We start from the raw sequence: 19,946 nt of genomic DNA on the forward strand, positions 1-19,946 counted from the left end.
GTACGAGTCAACGTTTAATAGTACATTGCATTGCAGGTTTGATGTTCTTACAATTAAGAACATCAAGTAAAGTATAATTCTGCCGGTAATTATCAAAGTGGTCTCTAAGTCGTAATTTGTTAGTAAAATAATTAAATCTCTTTTCATATATGTCTTTTTATGTTAATTAATATCTCTTTTCTAATTTATAACAAACCATATTTAAAATGTTTAAAATGTTTATATTAACCGTTTCCTGGTTAAGTTTGTTGCACATAGATGACATTTTATTATAGCAACTATTAATTACCGCTTCTGAAAAAGCAGATAAATTATAATTTATCAAAAACAAGATAACTTATGTATAACTTGCAATTAGAAATTGCTAAATTTCTAATTACTATGTACTAATTACTAATAACTAAGCTTGAAAGAAGGGGCAAGTATAGAATGTATATAGAGCCGCACTTGACTTTTCTATAGCACTCGCGTTATTTCCGGATACTTGATATACCGGTCAGCCGGTCGTCGACATTTCGGCATCAATTTTAGAAGTGTGTGTGTATTCGCACCCTTTTGAAAATACCTCAGGCGCACTAGCGTGCGCGCGATCCTTTTCAAAGGAACCTCGTTTCAATATTAATGACAGCATTTGCCGGCTTCATACCGGCGACATTTAACTAACGAGCCGGTTTCTCCACCTCGTCATTCTTACGCGGCACCACGGCACACGATATGTTCCCCGGCTCTGCTTTTCCGAACTAACCAGGCCAAAGAGACAGGATTAAAGAGCAAAATGATGAAAAACGAACTGTACCTGCGCTATGTAACGATAACTCAGTGTAATATTTTCTTTTTTTTACATTAAAGGGTTCGTGTGTCTATAATCCGGTTCCATTAAACTCACATTTTATTGCTTTTAAAACGATATGCATGCAGAATATCCCAGAAAATCGGATATCCGCGGAATCATCACATTGGTTGGTTCATCGTAAGAGAAATTGAATGGATCAAATCGATAGTCCAATCAAATAAAATTAAATTCTCCAAAAACCACAAGGAAATTAAAAAGTTATTTATTCCATTGTTTTCGTCATTGTGCTTGAAGAATTTGTTCCATCGTTTCTTTACATCTCAGCGTGCAGGATGAAAATTTAGCTCAATGTATTGCGTTCAGAAATACTGTTTAAATGTTCACTAACTCGAGTTTATCAAATTTTTGCGCTGAATATCACTGGCAAATTGCATTGTTTTCCATCGAGGTATTCGTGTGGACGGAAGAGGACGATTTCGGGAAAGGCGGGAAATCACGGAACAGTAGCGATGGAAGATCTAGCGGTTCTGCGGCGCGAGGACACGGCCTGGCAAAGAGCGGCAAAGCGCGACATTCACTTTATGGAGCGGAAAGAAAAAGGCGGGTAGCGAGGTCTTCGCTAGTCGTTCTGGACTCGGTCCAAACTCGGCGCGGTCCGCCGCCGCCGCCGCCGCCGCTACCAGGATTTTAAAGCCGACAACAAATTCTCGTAAACCGGAGCATGACGATTTCGTTGCTTTACTGCTCGCTCGCTCGTTATTAACGACCGACTACGTCTCACTACGTCGTTGCGTCAGTTGTCGCGATTTTTCTACGATGAAGAAATTACCGGATATCTTACCGACAAGCACTTTAGATTAATCGATACAAGTCGCTCTCCACCCGACTGTGAGCACATTTCAGAAGATTAATTTCGTGTAAATCGCAGAATCGCGAGACGAAAACATGATTTTGTACGCGGCGGATCCTTTCATCTCACATCGATTTAGTCCGCGTGTATAGAAAATTATCAATAATATTATTCGCGCAGGAATCATTTATGAACTGTGATAATAATTACGTATATACCAATATTTAGAATTATACCTATATTTGTCAATTTGAAATATAAGGCAAATAATAGCAAAATAATTTTATAGCGAATAATAAATAATATAAAATAATATAAAATGTACAAACGAATTATAAACATTTCGGTTTTAAGGTTTATTCCGTGTTTGTGTTCAATAACGAAACAATGCTTTTAAGCTAAAATCAAAACGCACAAACTGAATGTTACACCGAAGGGGATCTAAACCTTAAGACCGAAACGTTTGTAATTCGTTTTTATATATTTGTATATTAAATTTGATTTATTATTTGCTATAAAATCGGGTCTTATTTGCCTTATGTTTCAAATTGATTGTAGGTATATCTAGAGAGCGTTTTTCTTGAGCTATATTTGTGCTTTTACAAAAAGTTTATCTACATGCTCGGAAATTCTGAACAGAGTTTGATTTATACGACGAAAAAGTTTCAGAGAAGCTGTCTTGATTGAATTGCATTTATTTTTCACGGAGATGTATCGATCACTTAATACGGCATTTAGGTACCCCCTCCGTTGAGCCTCATAAACCGGAATCAGCGCGAGATGCAGTCGGGCAAAAGAAGAAAGAGAAAAGAAACGAAAGAAGAAGAGGAAAAAGAAGAAGAAGAAGCACACTTCGGTGAAGAACGCAAAGCCGAGACTTCGCTATTGTCTGCAGCGATTGTGCCTCATATAAAGAACGCCCGCAATATCTGCACTTCCAACAAAAACTCGTTTCGCAGTCGTAAAGCGTGAAGTTTTGATGGAAGGGCAAAAAGGGCTTTCGCGACTTTCGCGACGTGAGTTCGTTGGATATGTTTCCGCAAGCTGTCGCGATACATTCATCATCGCGAAGTTAAAAATCCCCTCCGCGATAGAAATTACCGAAAGGAGAAAATGCTCCTGTCATAAATATTGAATGTATATCGGAACATATCCGAAATCTAGCTTCGAAGTAAAATTTTTGCGAAAATATGGAATATTGATTAACACGCCACGGGCTTAAACTCTGTGCACTGTAACATTGATTATGATTAGCAGACGATCACGTTTGACATCTTTCAAAAATTTGCGCTCAAACATCACGTTATTTGAATAATTAAATGGTTTCTCATAAAAATTTGAATAACAGCTATCCGGCAACAACTGCGTAATCCTCTCCAAGCCGGAAATCGATGCCGCCACGTTTCGTCTAGATTGTCGAGAAACAGCGCACGAGGCGTTCCCTGAGTTCCCGATTTAATGCCAGGTCCGCTCTAAATATGGTTGCCTCCTTATCCCGACAACTAAATTGGAAATTCCAGCCTGTAGATGTAAGGCGGAGGTAGTGCTGGCAGACTTCCGTTCGCCGACCGCGAACCTCGGCTGTTCCTGCGGGAACAGAATCCAATTTTAGCGTAGCACGATTTCCGAATCGTGATACCGGCTTGCCTAAGTGCATCGATCGCGTCCATGCACCTGTGCTCAAAATCAGGACGACGATATCACTTAAAGAGAAAGCAAAGATCATTATTACATTTCTTTAGCACTCCTTTCCGAATATATCACTCCTTTCAAAAACCGAATCTTAAAGCGAGAATACTACATATATATATTTTTATTCACAATGATAAGGTTAAGCAAATAATTATATAAAATTAACTAGCATTAATTAAGTAAGTAAGACCTAAATTGATTACTCCAAATGTCATTATCTTCTTTCCAAAAAAGGGCAATTAAATTACCACATAGCAGATCTACGAGAGCTAATTTCACTCACCTCTTTATAATGCTCTGTGAATTCTACCATAAGATTAATCGAATATGTCCAATTCGCGCCCATCCGTTCTTCATAATCCTTTAAAAGCGGAAGCCAATCTCATCGTTAAATAACTTGGCGAATAAGGAATTTCCCGCGCGCGGCGGTTATCTGTCTTCGCTTATTCCCACGGAAAGCGTTGGAGCCATTTTTCGCCCGCGGGAATGATATACGAGAATCCTCGCGCAGAAGCCGAATAATAATCGAATTTAATTTGCACGGGGGGACCGGGAGATCGAGGAAAGGGGGACGGTAGGAAAAATGAGAGCGGTGTTAAAGCCGCGACGCGATGCGGCCGGAAAAACTGCGACCCCATATGGAGACCATAATTACTCGATCGGGTTTTAAGGTCGCTCGTAAAAGTCGGGCTTTACGATCTCATCTGGCCGTCTTGCACGCGCGCGAATACTTTTCTGCATCTCGTTATGCATCGCAGCGTTATTTCTTACAGCCGATTGGCAGACGCCACTACTGTGCCTTCGCGCGTGCCCATTCGAGCGAGTAATGCCCTCGGAAGCTATTCGCGTCAATTGACGAAACGAATTTCTCGAGCGCGAATCGTCATATTTTCTCTATAGTTCGCGCGAGCAAAGTGGAGACATCGAAAATTGACGTAAAGGCTCAAACGGCCCATATACGAGATGTCGAATTGTCACAAAACCATAAACGTGTAGCGTTGAAGTTTGGATTAATCTTTTTCTAGCGAGTTCTTAAAATGTTTCTCGCAAAATTTTCAGAATTTTCTACATTTTTACGAAATCGTAAATTAGATGATTAAGCTAAATGTAAAATTACACGTATTCTGCAAAGTTATTAGTTCAAAGCAGAATGTAACGTGCGTAATGTAATGTAACGTTCGTGACGGCTGCCATGTATTCGGGGAATTGTATTTTCTACTATACTATAGTTTATTATGGAACTCGCAGTGAGCTTGATGCTAATAGCACCGGATATCTTCCGTTACCGTCAAGACAACGCCGGGGCTACGAAGAAAGAGTGGCATAAATCCCTGGCGACACGCAATGCCAGGAGAGCTCTATTTGCTCTCCCGGATATCCATCAAAATCCCGTGCATTGGGGATCGTAATGCATGCGAGTTACATCAATGTGTCGAATTTGAAGGCCGCATACGTCTGCATACAAAAATAAGATACGCTACGGGGTGTATCAAAATCATCGATGGATCTTTAATAGAAAATAGTAATTCAGTCGATATCAAGACGTCAAATTATTTTTGTATTTAAAGCAAGAATCAAAAAATTTCGTGAATTAACAAAACTTTACTTTGCAGTTTTTGACGAACTTTAAATAAACTTGATTCAAATGTGTTATACGATCAGATTGAAAATAAACAAAATTATGAAAAATTTCTTTTTCTTAAATAATTCTTTCTATAGAATCAATTTTAGTTTATTTTAATTGATATAAAAATGATAAATATTTTTTAACAAGCATATAGCTATTTATTCTCGCCTTTTTATAATTTAAACAATTTATATAAATCTGAATTTAAATTAAAAAAATTCACACGCATAATCTAAACAAACCGATCTTAAAGTATTTTTATTTTACATATACTAGGTTCTTAAAATACTTTTACTTTAGAACACCTTGTATTCTCTCACGAGTCCGTCTAGTTCGCGAATAAATGAAAGATATCGCGAATACTGAGTTGGTGGAAGAAATCGAACTGAGCTCTTTCGTCTGAACATCACTTTCGTTTCCTCATTCTCGTCAGGCAGGGAGATAGCTCGAGCTACTTTCGGTCTAAATTGCTACCCAAGCGAGTGAACAATTTTCAGTGCGAAGGGTTGGAAAATAAAAACGAGCGGCGGAAACGCTACCTTTTTCAACACGTAACGGATTTATGGTCTAAAGCACTTTTTACCCGCGTCCCATTTTTAGAATCATTACATATCTATAGATAATATCTAATGCCCTATTTCAATTCGTGTTCACTGCTCCGAATAGCGCAGGATATTTGTCGATTTCACGGATCGAAGGGAATGAAAATAAAGAGATGGTGTATAGATTATGAAAGTATATTTCATGTTAAAACACTAAAATATAATACTCAAACTCAATTTTTAAACTCAAATTTTTAGCAACACATTTTTTTCGATAAGGTTTTTATTAATATTAAATTTATTAATAAAATAATGGTGATTTTATTCCTACATATATAATTATTAAAAACACATTAGAACATTATTAACTTGATTTTAAATTTCTTTCTCTTTTTTTTATTAATATATTGATATATATGCAATTTCATTATTGCACAAATATCGTAATGTTCGATGTTTACACTTTGCATTTAATTATGGGACCTCAATTATCTCACTTGACCCCGTAGCGAGTAAACCCTTGGACCGTTGCCAGATTTCGTTTTTCGGGGAAAACTTTCTGGCCGTTCGTCTCGCTATCGAGCAAGTTCATTGGAGCTCGGAACGAATGATAGCGCCGAAAATCCGTGCGGGGAATATAGCTATAGGGGGGGGGGGGCTACAAATCCTTACGTGCACACTCGCTATCGAGGTTTATCTCGGATTGCGGTTGACTGGTACTACCCCTTCGCGTCCCCCGTCGCGCCGTTCAGGAGGACACGGCAATCCTTTCCGCGATAAGCGAAACTCGTAAGGGATGATCCCAACCGTGCTGCCTGGAGAAACGTCACTGTATTCGTACGAAAGGTATGAGTTTTCCGAAACGCGCAGCTGCGCGCGCTGTACACGATATTGTACTTCGGCAACGTGTACGTGCTCCGACTTGTCAGGTGCCGCACTGTGCCGTAATATGAAAACGAATAGGAGCGTGAAATAACCAAGAAAATAACTTAATACAATTGAATCGATCATTGCGAGAACCATACGAGATAACTTCCTTGCGCGAATACATTGGAGAAATCCTTTTATTCCTAAAAGAGCCGCCAGAGATTCACACCGGATTTAAAAGTAATAGTCAGGAATACCTAGATTTATTTTATTTACAATAACTTTTGCGGCAAAGAATCTGAATATAAAAATCAAACAGTTGTTAAGAACATTAAAACATCTGAAGGTATACATTTACAGTTGAAGGAAAGTGCGATAATTCTGATATAAGTCTTCATAATGACTTCCATGTTACAAGAAATAAAATAAAATTTCGTTACGTTTATTTATTGAGTACTTAAAATTTGCACTTTATACAGTAAAAATCGACTACAAAAAGGTTAAGAATGTTTCGGCCCGCGTTTTAGTAGTCCTTCATCGAGCCATTAAATATTTTTCTGCTTCTTGATACGGGTCACGAAATACTTGGTACTTAAACATTGTGCAAGTGCGTCGTCGCAGGAGAATTGAAGAAGCATTTTATTATTCGAGAAAGTTTGCTAGAAATAAGTGCTTATTATCGTGCTTCTTTTAGCATAAAGTTCACTGATCCTTGAGATATAAAACTAACCGATTTATTATTTTATTTTATTTTATTGCTTTGTATTGCCTTTTGACACACAGTAGATATAATTAAATATAGTATAATAAATGTAATAATTATTTTATTGTGCGAAATCAAATGTTTTACTAACCGGAGCATGAATAATTCTTTGATATGAAGTTCATAATATTACAAACATAAGTGTATATAATATGTATAAGTTAATATAAATACATTTATCATATAATAAATGAATATATTTATCAAATAATAAATGAATAAATATTCAATAAATAAAATTCACAGACAAAACATTTTATAAATTTTATTTGATATATACGACGCGCATTTGAAATATACTTCTAATTCTATCTCAAGTAAAATTTGTGTTATAATTAAGAGACATGGGTTAATTTATAAAAGTTAGAGAGGTGTGAAATAGTTATATTTTTATAAAAATATTATACAATACAGATATATTATTGTAGTCAGTAAATTGTATGAAAGATATAAAAAAAGATATACCTATTTTTTCTATATTTTATATGTATGAAATTTTAAATTCTTTTTCAGCTGCAAAAATAATTAGTTAATAACATCGATGCAATAATCAAAATGTAAGCTATTTCATATAAGCTATTTCGAGACGCAGCTCGACAAGATCTCACTAATTTATCATGTTAAGACATTCGCGCAAATATTAATGTGGCTGGAAGACCCGCCGCATTGAGGTCGACGACTCGCACGAGTAATCACTTGTCTCGTCTTACGCGGGGCTTTTCTACTCGTTCAAGTGGGCAATAATGATATTAGTCTAGCAAAGTAAGTAACTGAATTTTGTCACCTCGTGCCTTTCTCTCGCGCTTGATTTGACTTACTAAGACGGCATTAGTGTTTGTAAGCTCATCTTTTAACGAAAGTCATTTAGAGCGCAATATAGCATTAATTTTAATCTTAAAAGACATATTGAGCGAACAGAAAAAAAATTGCATTATGACCATGTTCGAGAATATATTATCTATAAATTATTTAATAATTAAGATGTTATAAAGAACAGAATTTATAAAATTCAATCAATACTTAATAACCATAATTAAAAAGGTAACGTTTTTTTTATAAATTCCGAATAAATTTTATTAGGAGGATTAACTATCCGACTATCTTTTAATTTTACAATTTTATTCGCAGAATAATTTGCAAATTATTGCTTGTGAAATTTTATGCTAAAGCGTCGATGGAACTCGATGAAACTTCCTAATTGATGGCAACGTGCGATATATGCGTGCTTGTGCTTTATAGACGTGGCATTTCGCGTGTGAGATGCAAATGAATGTTCGTAAATGGTTCGAGGTAAAATCGCGTAACTTGTCAGGATTTTACAATCGCGATGGAAAATGCATTCGCTATAAATAGTTATTGCGTTCCTGTCTGCGCGATTACAGACACCGTCTCTCGCGGAATTGACGTGTCTCGATAATTTAACACCGTCTTAAAAGGGGCTTTAACGACGCTTGAAAATGGAACGCGCGCATCCGTTCTTTTTTTTTCTCGCTGATGCGCACGATAATGTGATTTAGGGCGATTTATAATGAGTACTAAAATATCCGCAGAAATTTACGAACATGGAGATATTAACGTCCGTGCAAACTTATTGCGCGCGATTAAAGCAAACAATGAGATTTACCGGGAAAATTTATTTCGCGCGGCGAATTTGTTAAATTGCTTGCTCACCTTAACGAGGGTGAGCCATTAAATTTTAAATGCATATTACATTTGATGCGTTTTTTATATACGAATATTAGCTCTTCCCCTGGGATTCTTTTGTAATTTTATTTCCTCGTTTTATATTTAAATACCGTTTTATTTTATAAAATCTTTTAAATGACAAAATCATAAATCTTATACGAGAGATAGAGAACCAATTTTATGACGCAATACGGTATGATATGTTACTGCTTGTTCGATTAATAGATACAAATAAATCATAACTTTTCCCAATAACAAAATTTTCCACAATGTGCGAGAACTTGGTGAATAGAATCTAACGATATCTCAAACCAAACTTCGAAATAACAGATCCCGACACGCTGAAAGAACAGTAATACCTATGCAATATAATTTATGGCAAATGGTAAAATAATTTAAAAGCTACTTTCATAATTGATTTATAACTTCAAATTTATTTATACAATAGTACGAATATTTAAAAATTTAAACTAAATTACTTACAATTTATTTCAAACCAATTAATAGTTCTTATTTTATTAGTAATTTTTAACGAATGTTTATATAAAATTGAAATCTCAGCTCATTATATAGAGCTGAATGCACGATCTAACTTCAAATTCCCTTCTCTTGCATTTCGCTGTTCTCCGATACTATACCTGACTCGCTCCCGTTCGTCGAGTGTCTTTTCCGAGTGGACAGTGATGTCGTTACTCTTGCTAAGTAAATTTCATCGCCTTGAGTGCCGCTCTCTCCGACTTGTCACGCTTGTAAGCGGCAGCGACGTTCCACGGCTCGTGTCAACCTCTCTATTAAAAGTTTCGTTCGCGCGACGGCGTCTTTATGTCAAAATGCGACGAGAGGCCGACGAGGTGTAAACGTCGATTCACTTTCAGGGATCTTAAAAACGACACTGATAGAAAAAACATCTAAATATAGAAAAAGATATCTGTGTCTCGGTAAAAAAAATGTATAATAAAATTGCGTTTACGTCATGTATCAATTACGAGTTAAAAATAGCAGAACACAGAAACTGTTGAGAAAATTCAGCCGTCATTCTTTTAAAGTAACGAAATCTGCTATTTCGAGATTTTGTTTCAGATAATTTGATATAAAGTGTTTAAATACATGATTTTATGAATTTCTCTTGAAAATAAATTGTTAATGTTACCGTATAACACAATTATAATAATTTAATAATTATATCGACATTTCCATCTTCCTAAAATTTACGGGAATATTTACAAAATTAATAAAACAGGAGAGAACAGAGGAGAAAGAGAGAGATCGCGAGTATACGTATAATTAAAGTGTTAATAACAATATTAATATTAAATAAATAACGCTGGTTGAAAGTATGCGTCACTCTACACATTTTTCCAACACATCAAATACAATTTCGGTAACGATTATGCTGAAGATGGTCCAAAAAGGGACCGAAACGTTCGAACATTAAATACAGAATAAATATTCTTTCGCATCGTGAACAGCGAATGGCTCTTAATTAGCCCGTTTTCCTTCCGATTGGATTTCCAACAGAGCCTTAACTCAACGATAATATTAAATTATTTTTTCAATAACAATGTTTAATATTTCCCGAAATTTTCGGGAAAAATCCGCCGATGGAAACTGGAAAAGTGCATATACATTCGTATGCGGAATTTCTTATTCTTACGAACCCGATAGATACAGCCGGATTCATAACGGGTTAAATTCAAGTACAGATTGATAGAGCAAAAAGATGAGGAATAAAAGATGGTACGTTCTTCCGCGAATAGCCATCGTTCTTCTTAGATGCCAGCTACAGTGATTGAGCGACTAAAACGACGAAGCACTTCTCGAAACCGATACTGGCTCGTGACAAGAAGATTTATGACAAATACGAATGAATAGCGGTACAAGCAACGCATTGTCCATTAACGAAGTAAAACCATTGCAATCCCCCTCAAATTAATCTTTGACCACGTCTCTGTAACTCCAGCAATCGCGCTTGTAAGAAAAACTCGCGCACCAGCATCCAAACGTCCTGTATCGGATTTTTTGTATTAATTAAATTTATTAATAAAATATAACTTTTATACTAATGATTGCGGTGATCGAAACGTGTCCTAAAATTGACGCTCTATTGGCACATGTGAAATTTTATGCTCAACTGTGCATTGGTTTTTTTAATGGAAAATGCTGCGCGTCGCATTAAATGAAATTACCAGATCTCTATCGACGCCGCAATAATGCTCGCGGGATATACCGCGTTATTAAATATTCAATGGCGATCGTACAGGATTTATTACCACGCGAGGGACCGGCTTGAAAAACGTTATTGCCCGGCGGCATCCAATATGACCGGCGTGGAAAAATATTCCGAGCAAGTTCAGAACTCAGTCGCCGCGCCGCCGCCGCCGCCGACGCGAAAAATGAAGGAAGAAACGTCGTAAGAGGGATGAAAGGGAAGCCGCGGGCCGATACATTGCCCGACCGAGTAACGTGGACAACGCGATGGAAAAAAAAAGAGAGAACCGAAAACGAAAAAGGCGAGAAAGTTTCTACGTGTCCACGCTACTGATAGGACCGCATCCGAACTTTAAACAAGTTCGAAACTCGGACCCTGCGGCCGCGGGGCCCCGTCGCGGCGTCGATCGATGCATTAAACGGCAAACTTTTGCGATCCTTGAGAATCGCGCGTTACTGTTTCCTTCCATCTCCCTGTTTCTCATGGTAGTACAGAGTATAAAGTGTGCCAAACATGTATCAAACTACTCTGGTCCTACATCTCTTTTTAAGAGATTTTTAGTATCATTTGGTTCCAAGATACCTAGACTTTTTTGTATTGCTGATTGTGAGTATTGAAAAATATTTCTCAATACACATTGATAATATGTTTAAAGTAATCACCTAAACCTAAGCTTCACGTAAAAATTTATATATTTTTCATGTACATAAAGATACAAAACGAAATATTCTATATATATAAAAACAAATGTCCTGACTGACTGACTTATCAACGCCCAACCCAAACCTTTAAACCTAGAAACATGAAATTCGGGGAGTTATATTTCTTCCATGACGTAAACACCCACTAGGAAGAGGTTTTTAGAAATTCGACCCCGAAGGGGATGAAAAAGAGTATGTATTTTCTTTGTTTGGATTCTTCAATATCTCTTAGGCCCGATGAGATATCAGCTTGGTTTTTTATTTAAAGTAGTTACATACCGTAGCACGGGTATCAAGCTAGTACATATACATATTATAAGTTGATTAGCGACACACACGATTGAGATAAATCATTTCGAAGTTTTTAAATTATTCGAAAATCAGAACCGTCGTTTTTATCGATTTATTTCCATTTCCGTTTGCATTGTCTCTTATATTTTCAATTATGATGTAATGAATTCTGTTGCAACTCCAAAGCACGATGCAATTTCCAGCGATGTTGCGGCGGTCGATAAATAATTTCGCTAAAGACCTCGGGACCACACCAACCGGAATGCATTAACCTGAATTAATACGTTTACGTTTCATTTGCGAATTCAATATTTGCCGACGGATAACAGCGGATACTCGCGCATCAGCAAATATGGACACTCCTTACATTGCCGGGTGAGATTCTATTCAGAAATAAAATTTGGCGCGCGCTGCGTCTCGTATCAGTATCGCGATATAATCTTTTGCGACGAACGGAAATGTTCTCTTGCGTCTGTTTAGAAACTTTAATTAAACTGTTGCTAAATCGCGCATTAAGAATACACGGTAACATTAATTAATTTAATCTAAACGTTAAGAGTTTAATTTAAATGGAAATTCCACAAGACAATGTAAGGAAGTTCTCCTTGTGGATGCATTTACTTAAATATAATATATATTATGTATATATTTATTAAGTTTTGCTAATGCTTGACAAGAAGCAGAGATTGCACATATTAAAACTTCTACAGAGTATATCTTAAACGTCACGCTTTTTCTAAGCATCAATATTAAGAAAAAAATCACTTTAATGAAGAAGAAACTATCAGTAATTAATTAATAGGTCGATAAAAAATTGAAGCGTTAAAACAAATTAAATTTTAACATTTACAGATTTAATAATGATACATTTTTTTACTTTCTAAAATTTTTGGTACAATAATACTTTATTTTGTATACAGCGATAAAATGAAACAAACGCAGAGACTAACTGCGGACTATTATGTCAGTGTTATTATATAAAGCATTATTAGCGCGCAATTGCCTGATTGGAAGTTTCAAGGGATCAACTTTTTCTTACGTTAACACAGCGAACAATATGGCTCACAAAGTGCGCCATGATTCTCAAGGTGCTCGCCTTCGATACTTGCGCTTGGTAACTTTAATCGCTCTTCCGCATCTTCGGGCGGGGATATAACGGAACGACAAAAAAACAAAGTATACGGCACTTATCTGTCCCCGTCTCCCGCTTTTTCTCCCGGAAACTTTGTTGGGAAGCATCTCACGGTCCCGTGCCGTGGAAACTTGCCGTTGCAGTTCGGCCAGCCGAGACGCCGTAGGTGCCCCGCGTCCCCCTCCCTTTCCGGTCACTCGCCTGGTCTACGTGCTCGAGATACGCGAACAGCTTTTTCGAACGTGATTACGATTCATGCGGTCGTCGCCCCGAAGATGAACGGTTGCGAAACAGTACGTGCCGGTTGCACACATGAATTCGCGAAGTGGGTCACAGAGAGACCCGTGAGGAACAGACAAACCCGGTCCCGGGAAATCCCCGCGAAGAAATATTTCGATTCGCCGAAAGGGCGTAGAGTTCGCGACGAAGAAAACGTGCGAACGTCGGAAGTGTACCGGTGTAATGCATCATACGGATGTAGGTTACATCCTGCTTGGCCCGACCTGGCTGTAGAGCCTCTGTTGTAGCTTCGCAGTTATGGCCCCCGTTCGTCGCCTCTGAGAATATACCGCTCGTCCCGGAAGGTGTAATCACTTCTTGATTTGTGTATTTCTGCAGTTTCTACTTCATCCTATCAGATTGTCGAGGATACACAACGTCGTACAGCATAGCAATCATAAATAATTATATATGCATATAAGCTATCGTTGTACATTTCATAATACAGTATAAATTTGTAGCACAAATAAAGAAACATAATTTTAAACCAATAAACCGCCATTTAACAAATAACATTTAAAAAAATCGTTGTACGAATAATTTATTAGTGCTCACCGTCTCTGAAACATAATATCGAAAACTCTTGTTGTTATATACTGATGTAACGCGATTATGTCGTAAGATTTTTCTCCCGCGATCTCCCACATTCATTCTTCACGAATTTCTCTCAGCGTTTCTCCGCGTTTGCCCCCTTTTCTAATATATTTTTTTTATAAAGCTTTTTCGAACCCATGCTTTCCGTCTCGCGCAACACTTCTTTTCTTCGTGACTGATGGCCGACGATGATGAAGCGACTTGGAAATTTGTACAACGTCGCTTCCTCGGCGTGACGCGGCCGATTCACAGCGAAGATCGAAAGCGTTCCCTTCGACACGCTTGCGTCTCACCAAAGAAAACCACACGCACGATCTTATTTTCCATGTCGGGGGAGCTTCGTGCGTAAAGCGTAATGTCATCATTTACTTTTTTAAGAGCAATAAAAAATGTCGTTCTTTAAGAAGATGTGCTTTTTTTATTGCCAAACTCTTCTCAGCGGGGGGATACCTTCTCAAGTATTTTAATTCAAACGCGAAGTATGTAAATTGGTTTTAAAAACGTGCGTTAGCTCGCCAGGGCGCGCGAATGGAGGAGAGCATATTTCTTCTTCTTAGATACACACTGGCAAATACGAGCAATAGACTACGCGCATCCGAGACTTAATGGTCTTTTCCTCGGAGAATCGGTAGAGGAGCGTTTTGCGATTTCACGATTCATTCCACGTCCGCGAACGTCTTAGAACAGCAAAAGGCTTTTTACTTCCCGGTAGCTCTCGAATTTGCAATATTTCTCTGGATTACGCGGCCAAGTCGAGCCAGGACGAGCGCGAGATGAAGATTGCTTACCTCTCGAGCGGATTTGGTCTTCAATGAGAAAAAAGAAGAGAGAAATAAAGAAAGGAAAAAGGGACCTGGTTAAGCGTAACAACCATCTGGCAGCCATTGCGAGTTATTATTTCCAAGAAAATATTTGATATTCGAGCTTTTCGTTAAAGAAAGTCTCTCTCGTTTCACGAAGCTGTATTAATGAAGGCAACCCTTTTTTTAATGACGCAACTTTTGCACGTAATTTTTATATAATGTTGCGTGTATTATAGAAGTTTTTCTTAATTAGATGCACAAATTTCCGAGATTTAAAATAGCCCAAAAATAATTAGTCGAATCGAGGTCGATTTGATGTTGATACGTTGATGAATATCGAATACTGAGTGATATTTTTGTCATCTTCGATCTCGAATTGCGCAATTGTGAATATTTCTATAAAATTTCTATTGTCTTTCGGACAGTTCTATATCAAATTGATGCAAAATCGAAAAGCACAGTATATACATACCTATACTGTGTATTCGATATAGAATGGAAGGAAGGAGCAAAAGACAATAGAAATCTAATAGAAATGTTTGCAATTGCTCAATTAGCATAGAAACAGTTATAATATGAGATCAGAGATAACAAAAATATCACCCAATATTCGACAGCGACCATCAAATCGATGTCGATTTGACTAATCATTTCTGGCTGGGTATAGAATAAAAATATTCAACTAAACTTCATATATGATATTACTATAATAACTTATACAATTATCATAATACTATAATTACTATACTATAATACTATATATAATAACTATAATTATTATTATCTCATATATGAATATCACTAATCTCTTAAACAGCATTAATATAAAAGCAGAATTAATCCTTTTACGCATGAATTGTCTTCTTAACAAGAAAACATGATTTTACTCACCCCAAAAAATACGCAAAGATGCATGAAAATATTATAATGGTCAGAAAAGAATTATAAGTTCCTTTGAGAGGGACTTTTAAAATAAAATAGAATAATCGGAGCGTGGATGTGACATCGAAACGTTTGAAGTCCACCGATTTGAAACTTGAAAGCGAAGTCTCGAGTGTCAGCCATTATCGACGTGGAGGACGTTGAACGTGTTTCCACAGGGGCGATATAGTCTCGTGCCTTAAGACGCACCCCCCGGTTGAATCGATGACGCGATCTACTTGGGCAACGAAGAGTAAAGCGGCGAGTTCTCCTTGAAGACGAGAGAGTCAGCAAATTGGCGAATTGGGCCGACAGCATGCGGGCCGTTGTTTGAGTGGAAGCCACGTGTCTTCCCATGTGTGTGTATGCGTGTAAGTGTGTGTGTGTGTGTGTGTGTGTGGAAACCTCCTAATAGCTTCGGACGCTGCAAGGATGCCGTAGGTGTGACACATTAATCAGTAGCAGCGTTCACTGAGGCTGGGCTCCAGCCACCCGTAGAGCTGAATCCTGGGATGTACAGCGCTTAGGTGTTGCGCATTTCCCGTGATTGCGGACGTTGCGGAACAAATAGAAAAGAATGCCAAGTTCGTTCCAGAACACCGAGATATTGGTAGCTATTAAGCTACGTGCGATTGAAAGACTTAAAGAATTATAGACGTGAATGCCGCGTAGTATTTCGCGAATAAAGTGACAGTAACACATTTTTATTTTTTAATTGTTTAGTTTCAAGCGGGCGTGACATATATCTTAACAGAATCTTAACTTGAGGTAGGTATAATTATCATAATATATTAATACAGAAAATTAAAGAGATACGAAGAAGAATCTTATTTCCAAGACAAGAAATTAAAGTTTAAAGGAATTTATAATCGTGAAGAAATGCGCAATGTCCGCCACACCGTACATAGCGCCAAATTTCCCATCTCACTGGAATTTCAAGAGGATCACTTCGTTCTCCTTCGATCGGCACCATTATGAATTTCTGTTAGGATGTGTGCGGGATTCCGCGCGTGGCATCCTTGGCGCATTAGCCTGGTGAACGCATCTTCGACCTAGCAGTAGTCTTGATTATCTGTACGTATAATACGATTGCTTACATATTTCTGCAAAATTTCTCTTTATCAAAAGGCATTTCTTTCATTTTTTATTTAATACATAACTTATTGAAATTTACATATATGTATATACTATGTAATATTTAGGGGCGAGGAAGAGCTTAAATATACGACAATAAAATTAATATATCCCATATCCAAAAGTAAAAGAATAAAAAAAATAATTTATATACAAATCTTTTGTAATAACCAATCGTATTATTAAACATTTGTAATAAATGTTTTTATTATTTCCTATAAAAATTCATCTCGAGAATTAGTGATTATAATGTTTTACCGCAAAAGTCTTTCTTGTCACGTCCCGTCGTTCGGGATTACACGCTTAGAGCGAAGATAGCCTGCATGGAGAACGGCTAATACGCGAGCATTATGGCACATTTTGCCGGGATGACTAACGCGCGAGCTCGTCGGGAATGATAAAAAGCGAACAGACGTGAGGATCGAGAATTTACGTCGCCGCCGCGGCGATGTAACCCGAACCGATAAATGGTTTGAAGCCGTGTCAAAGGAAGTGGATCCAATTTAAACCGCGGCCTGTCCTTTGCTCAGCTAGAATCTCCCATCGCCGAATGGATCCGCGTTATGAATAGTCTCGTATGATTTACATTCCATCCCGCCTTCGAGATCAATTCTGGTTGTACGTTATGGCAATTTGCCCCCGTTCGCCAAGATAAACTCGCGGTGACCTAATGACCGATTTCTAGAACAGACAGTATCATAAAACTATAAAATTTTGTCGTCATTCGCGAAAGAGATTAAGAAACGTGCATGCGGAAGATAGAAATGGAAATTTTCTAAAGTTTCCCCGTAAGTTAAAAATTTAACTGCCAAGCATCCATCATTTTTTTAAAAGTTCTGGATATTATCCGCTGTAAAAGAACCTATATAATCTGTTTAAAGCTAAAAACTTGCTCAATATACATAATGGTATATGTTATACATACAACTATAACTTAATGCGTTATTTTTCTCTTTTTTCTGGAAACTAGTATTTGTCAAAATAACAAAGTTTTTTACAACGTCCGGCTTAAAAAGCTTGTGCAGTTAAAATTGCAGTGGTACGGCTCCACTGTGTGGAGCCATACACATTGAAACCGTGCGTAGGAAGCCTTCTCTTCCAGCTTAACGGGGATTATAAGATCTTCGCCGTAATGAAGCAGTGTTTATTAACAATTTAATTAGAGCTTCGTTAAGTGCCGCAGGTAATAATTTTGCAGTCAGCGTCTAATTACCATTGCCGTGCGAAACGGATACAACATGTATTATTTTTGAGGCTGCAATAATTATGAACTTAGTACGAGTATATTATTCGTACCGGCCGGATTAACATTTCTACGCTAATATTTATACATTATTATATACAACAAAGCTTGTTACTAAATTACATTTGATCAAAGGCATATATTATCTAAATGTTATTTACATTATTGTGGGTAACAAAGTAATCTTCTGATACATAATGACAAGATATCCTGCTAACACTTATTTAATATTTTATTTATAATACACGTATAATTAATCTGACTTTGTCTTCTTATTTTTTTCAGTATATGCGTTACCGTGGTCGTTCTCAATGTTCACTTCCGTTCACCACAAACGCACAGAATGGCACCCTGGGTGAAGAGAGTTTTCATACACATTCTTCCGCGACTCCTAGTCATGAGGAGGCCTCAATATAAATTTGAAACTAGCAGGTTGGTATCAAATGTAATTGCAGAAAATGTATATTATTCAAAAATACGTATGAATCCATTATTCCTCTTTTCTTAGCAGAAAATATAATACGATTAATGTAATAAAAAACAAGATTTTCTTAATTTTTATTCTAATTAATTTGAAAAAATCTTAATTTTAAACTTTTTTATCAATACACTTTAGCTCTGAAAATTAGGGAAAATATTATAAAATACTAAATGTGTAAAGAAAACCTCAGACGAAAAATAAGCCGTTGCTTACATGTTCTTCGTGTACGAGCGATAAAAATCGCAATCAGAGATTTCGTTACACGGAGATTGCGTCGTAACAATAATGTTGTAGACACTTGGCGCGACCTTACATTCTAGTCTCGGCAATAGTCACCGCCAGCTAGCCCGTCGCTTTTCAGGACGTGGCACCCGCATTAAAATTCCGCGTCCGATTGTCTATGTTTGCAGGTTCGCTTCCGGCAGAGTGCTAATGAGGACCGTCAGAGGAAAGGAGAAGACTTGTTATTATCCTTATCATCCGTCGACTCAGGAAGACAGCGAAGAACACCTCACACCCAAGAGATTCCACAGCCGTCCTCCGTCAAAGGAAGATCTCTCGCCTTCCAGGTATTTATGACAATTAGAAAGTGCTCCTACTAATTAGCTCTTTGATCCTTACGTTGCTCTGTTGAGATTTGCCACGCCTATTTTAACGACTCATTATTTTTCTTAGAAATGTTTATAATTACAAAACATAATTTAAAAATATCTTCTTGTCTACAAGAAACTTATACACGGATAAAATTATAACTATAAATTTAAACTCTTAAATGAAATGATCTTAAAATATTGTCTTGTTTATAATAATAGTGATGAAAATGCTTACTAGAAGGAAGAGAGAAACATATCTAACAGTGTTATGCTCTCCGATTGCTTCAGCCTTACAGACGGTGCGAGGTTCGGAGGCAGCTGCTTGATTCATGGCCCCCCTTTACCACCGTTACCGTTACACACCGAGTGCGAGGATCTCTCGGTCTCGGTCTCCGGGGACGCGGGCATAGAGGAAGTCAAGAGCCCCGCGCTACGAAGCCCACCCGCCTTCTCGCACTCCCGTTGTCCACCGGAAGTGCACAGGTCCTGCATCTGCGTGCGCTTCATCGCGGAACACACCAAAATGCTCGAAGACTCGACTAAGGTATATCCGTTGAAATAAGTAGAGAGACATTTTTGAATAAAAATTTTACTTGAACAATTATTGCTTTTTTCCTATTAATATACATACACACACACACAATATAACATATACATACAGTCGTACACATATATTTATATATATTGTACATAGAATATACCTAGATTGGGTGTGTATATGTCTTAATTCGCCACTATCAACAGA

At 37.4% G+C, this 19,946-nt stretch overlaps 1 protein-coding gene across 4 annotated transcripts in view; it reads left to right on the forward strand.

The window, feature by feature from the left end:
• Positions 1–19,946, forward strand: part of Nachralpha4 (nicotinic acetylcholine receptor alpha4) — a 169,067-nt gene that overhangs the window by 146,158 nt on the left and 2,963 nt on the right. For all 4 annotated transcript variants that reach the window (XM_071708510.1, XM_071708512.1, XM_071708511.1 and 1 more), the window contains 3 exons: positions 18,413–18,559; positions 19,019–19,177; positions 19,490–19,745. In XM_071708510.1, the coding sequence (XP_071564611.1) occupies positions 18,413–18,559; positions 19,019–19,177; positions 19,490–19,745 (562 nt within the window). The remainder of the gene's footprint in view (positions 1–18,412; positions 18,560–19,018; positions 19,178–19,489; positions 19,746–19,946) is intronic.

This window comes from Temnothorax nylanderi, unplaced genomic scaffold (assembly GCF_030848795.1).
Source record: "Temnothorax nylanderi isolate EJ_2023f unplaced genomic scaffold, tnyl_v1.0 TNYL_tig0069_pilon, whole genome shotgun sequence".
Classification (NCBI taxonomy): Eukaryota; Metazoa; Arthropoda; class Insecta; order Hymenoptera; family Formicidae; genus Temnothorax; species Temnothorax nylanderi.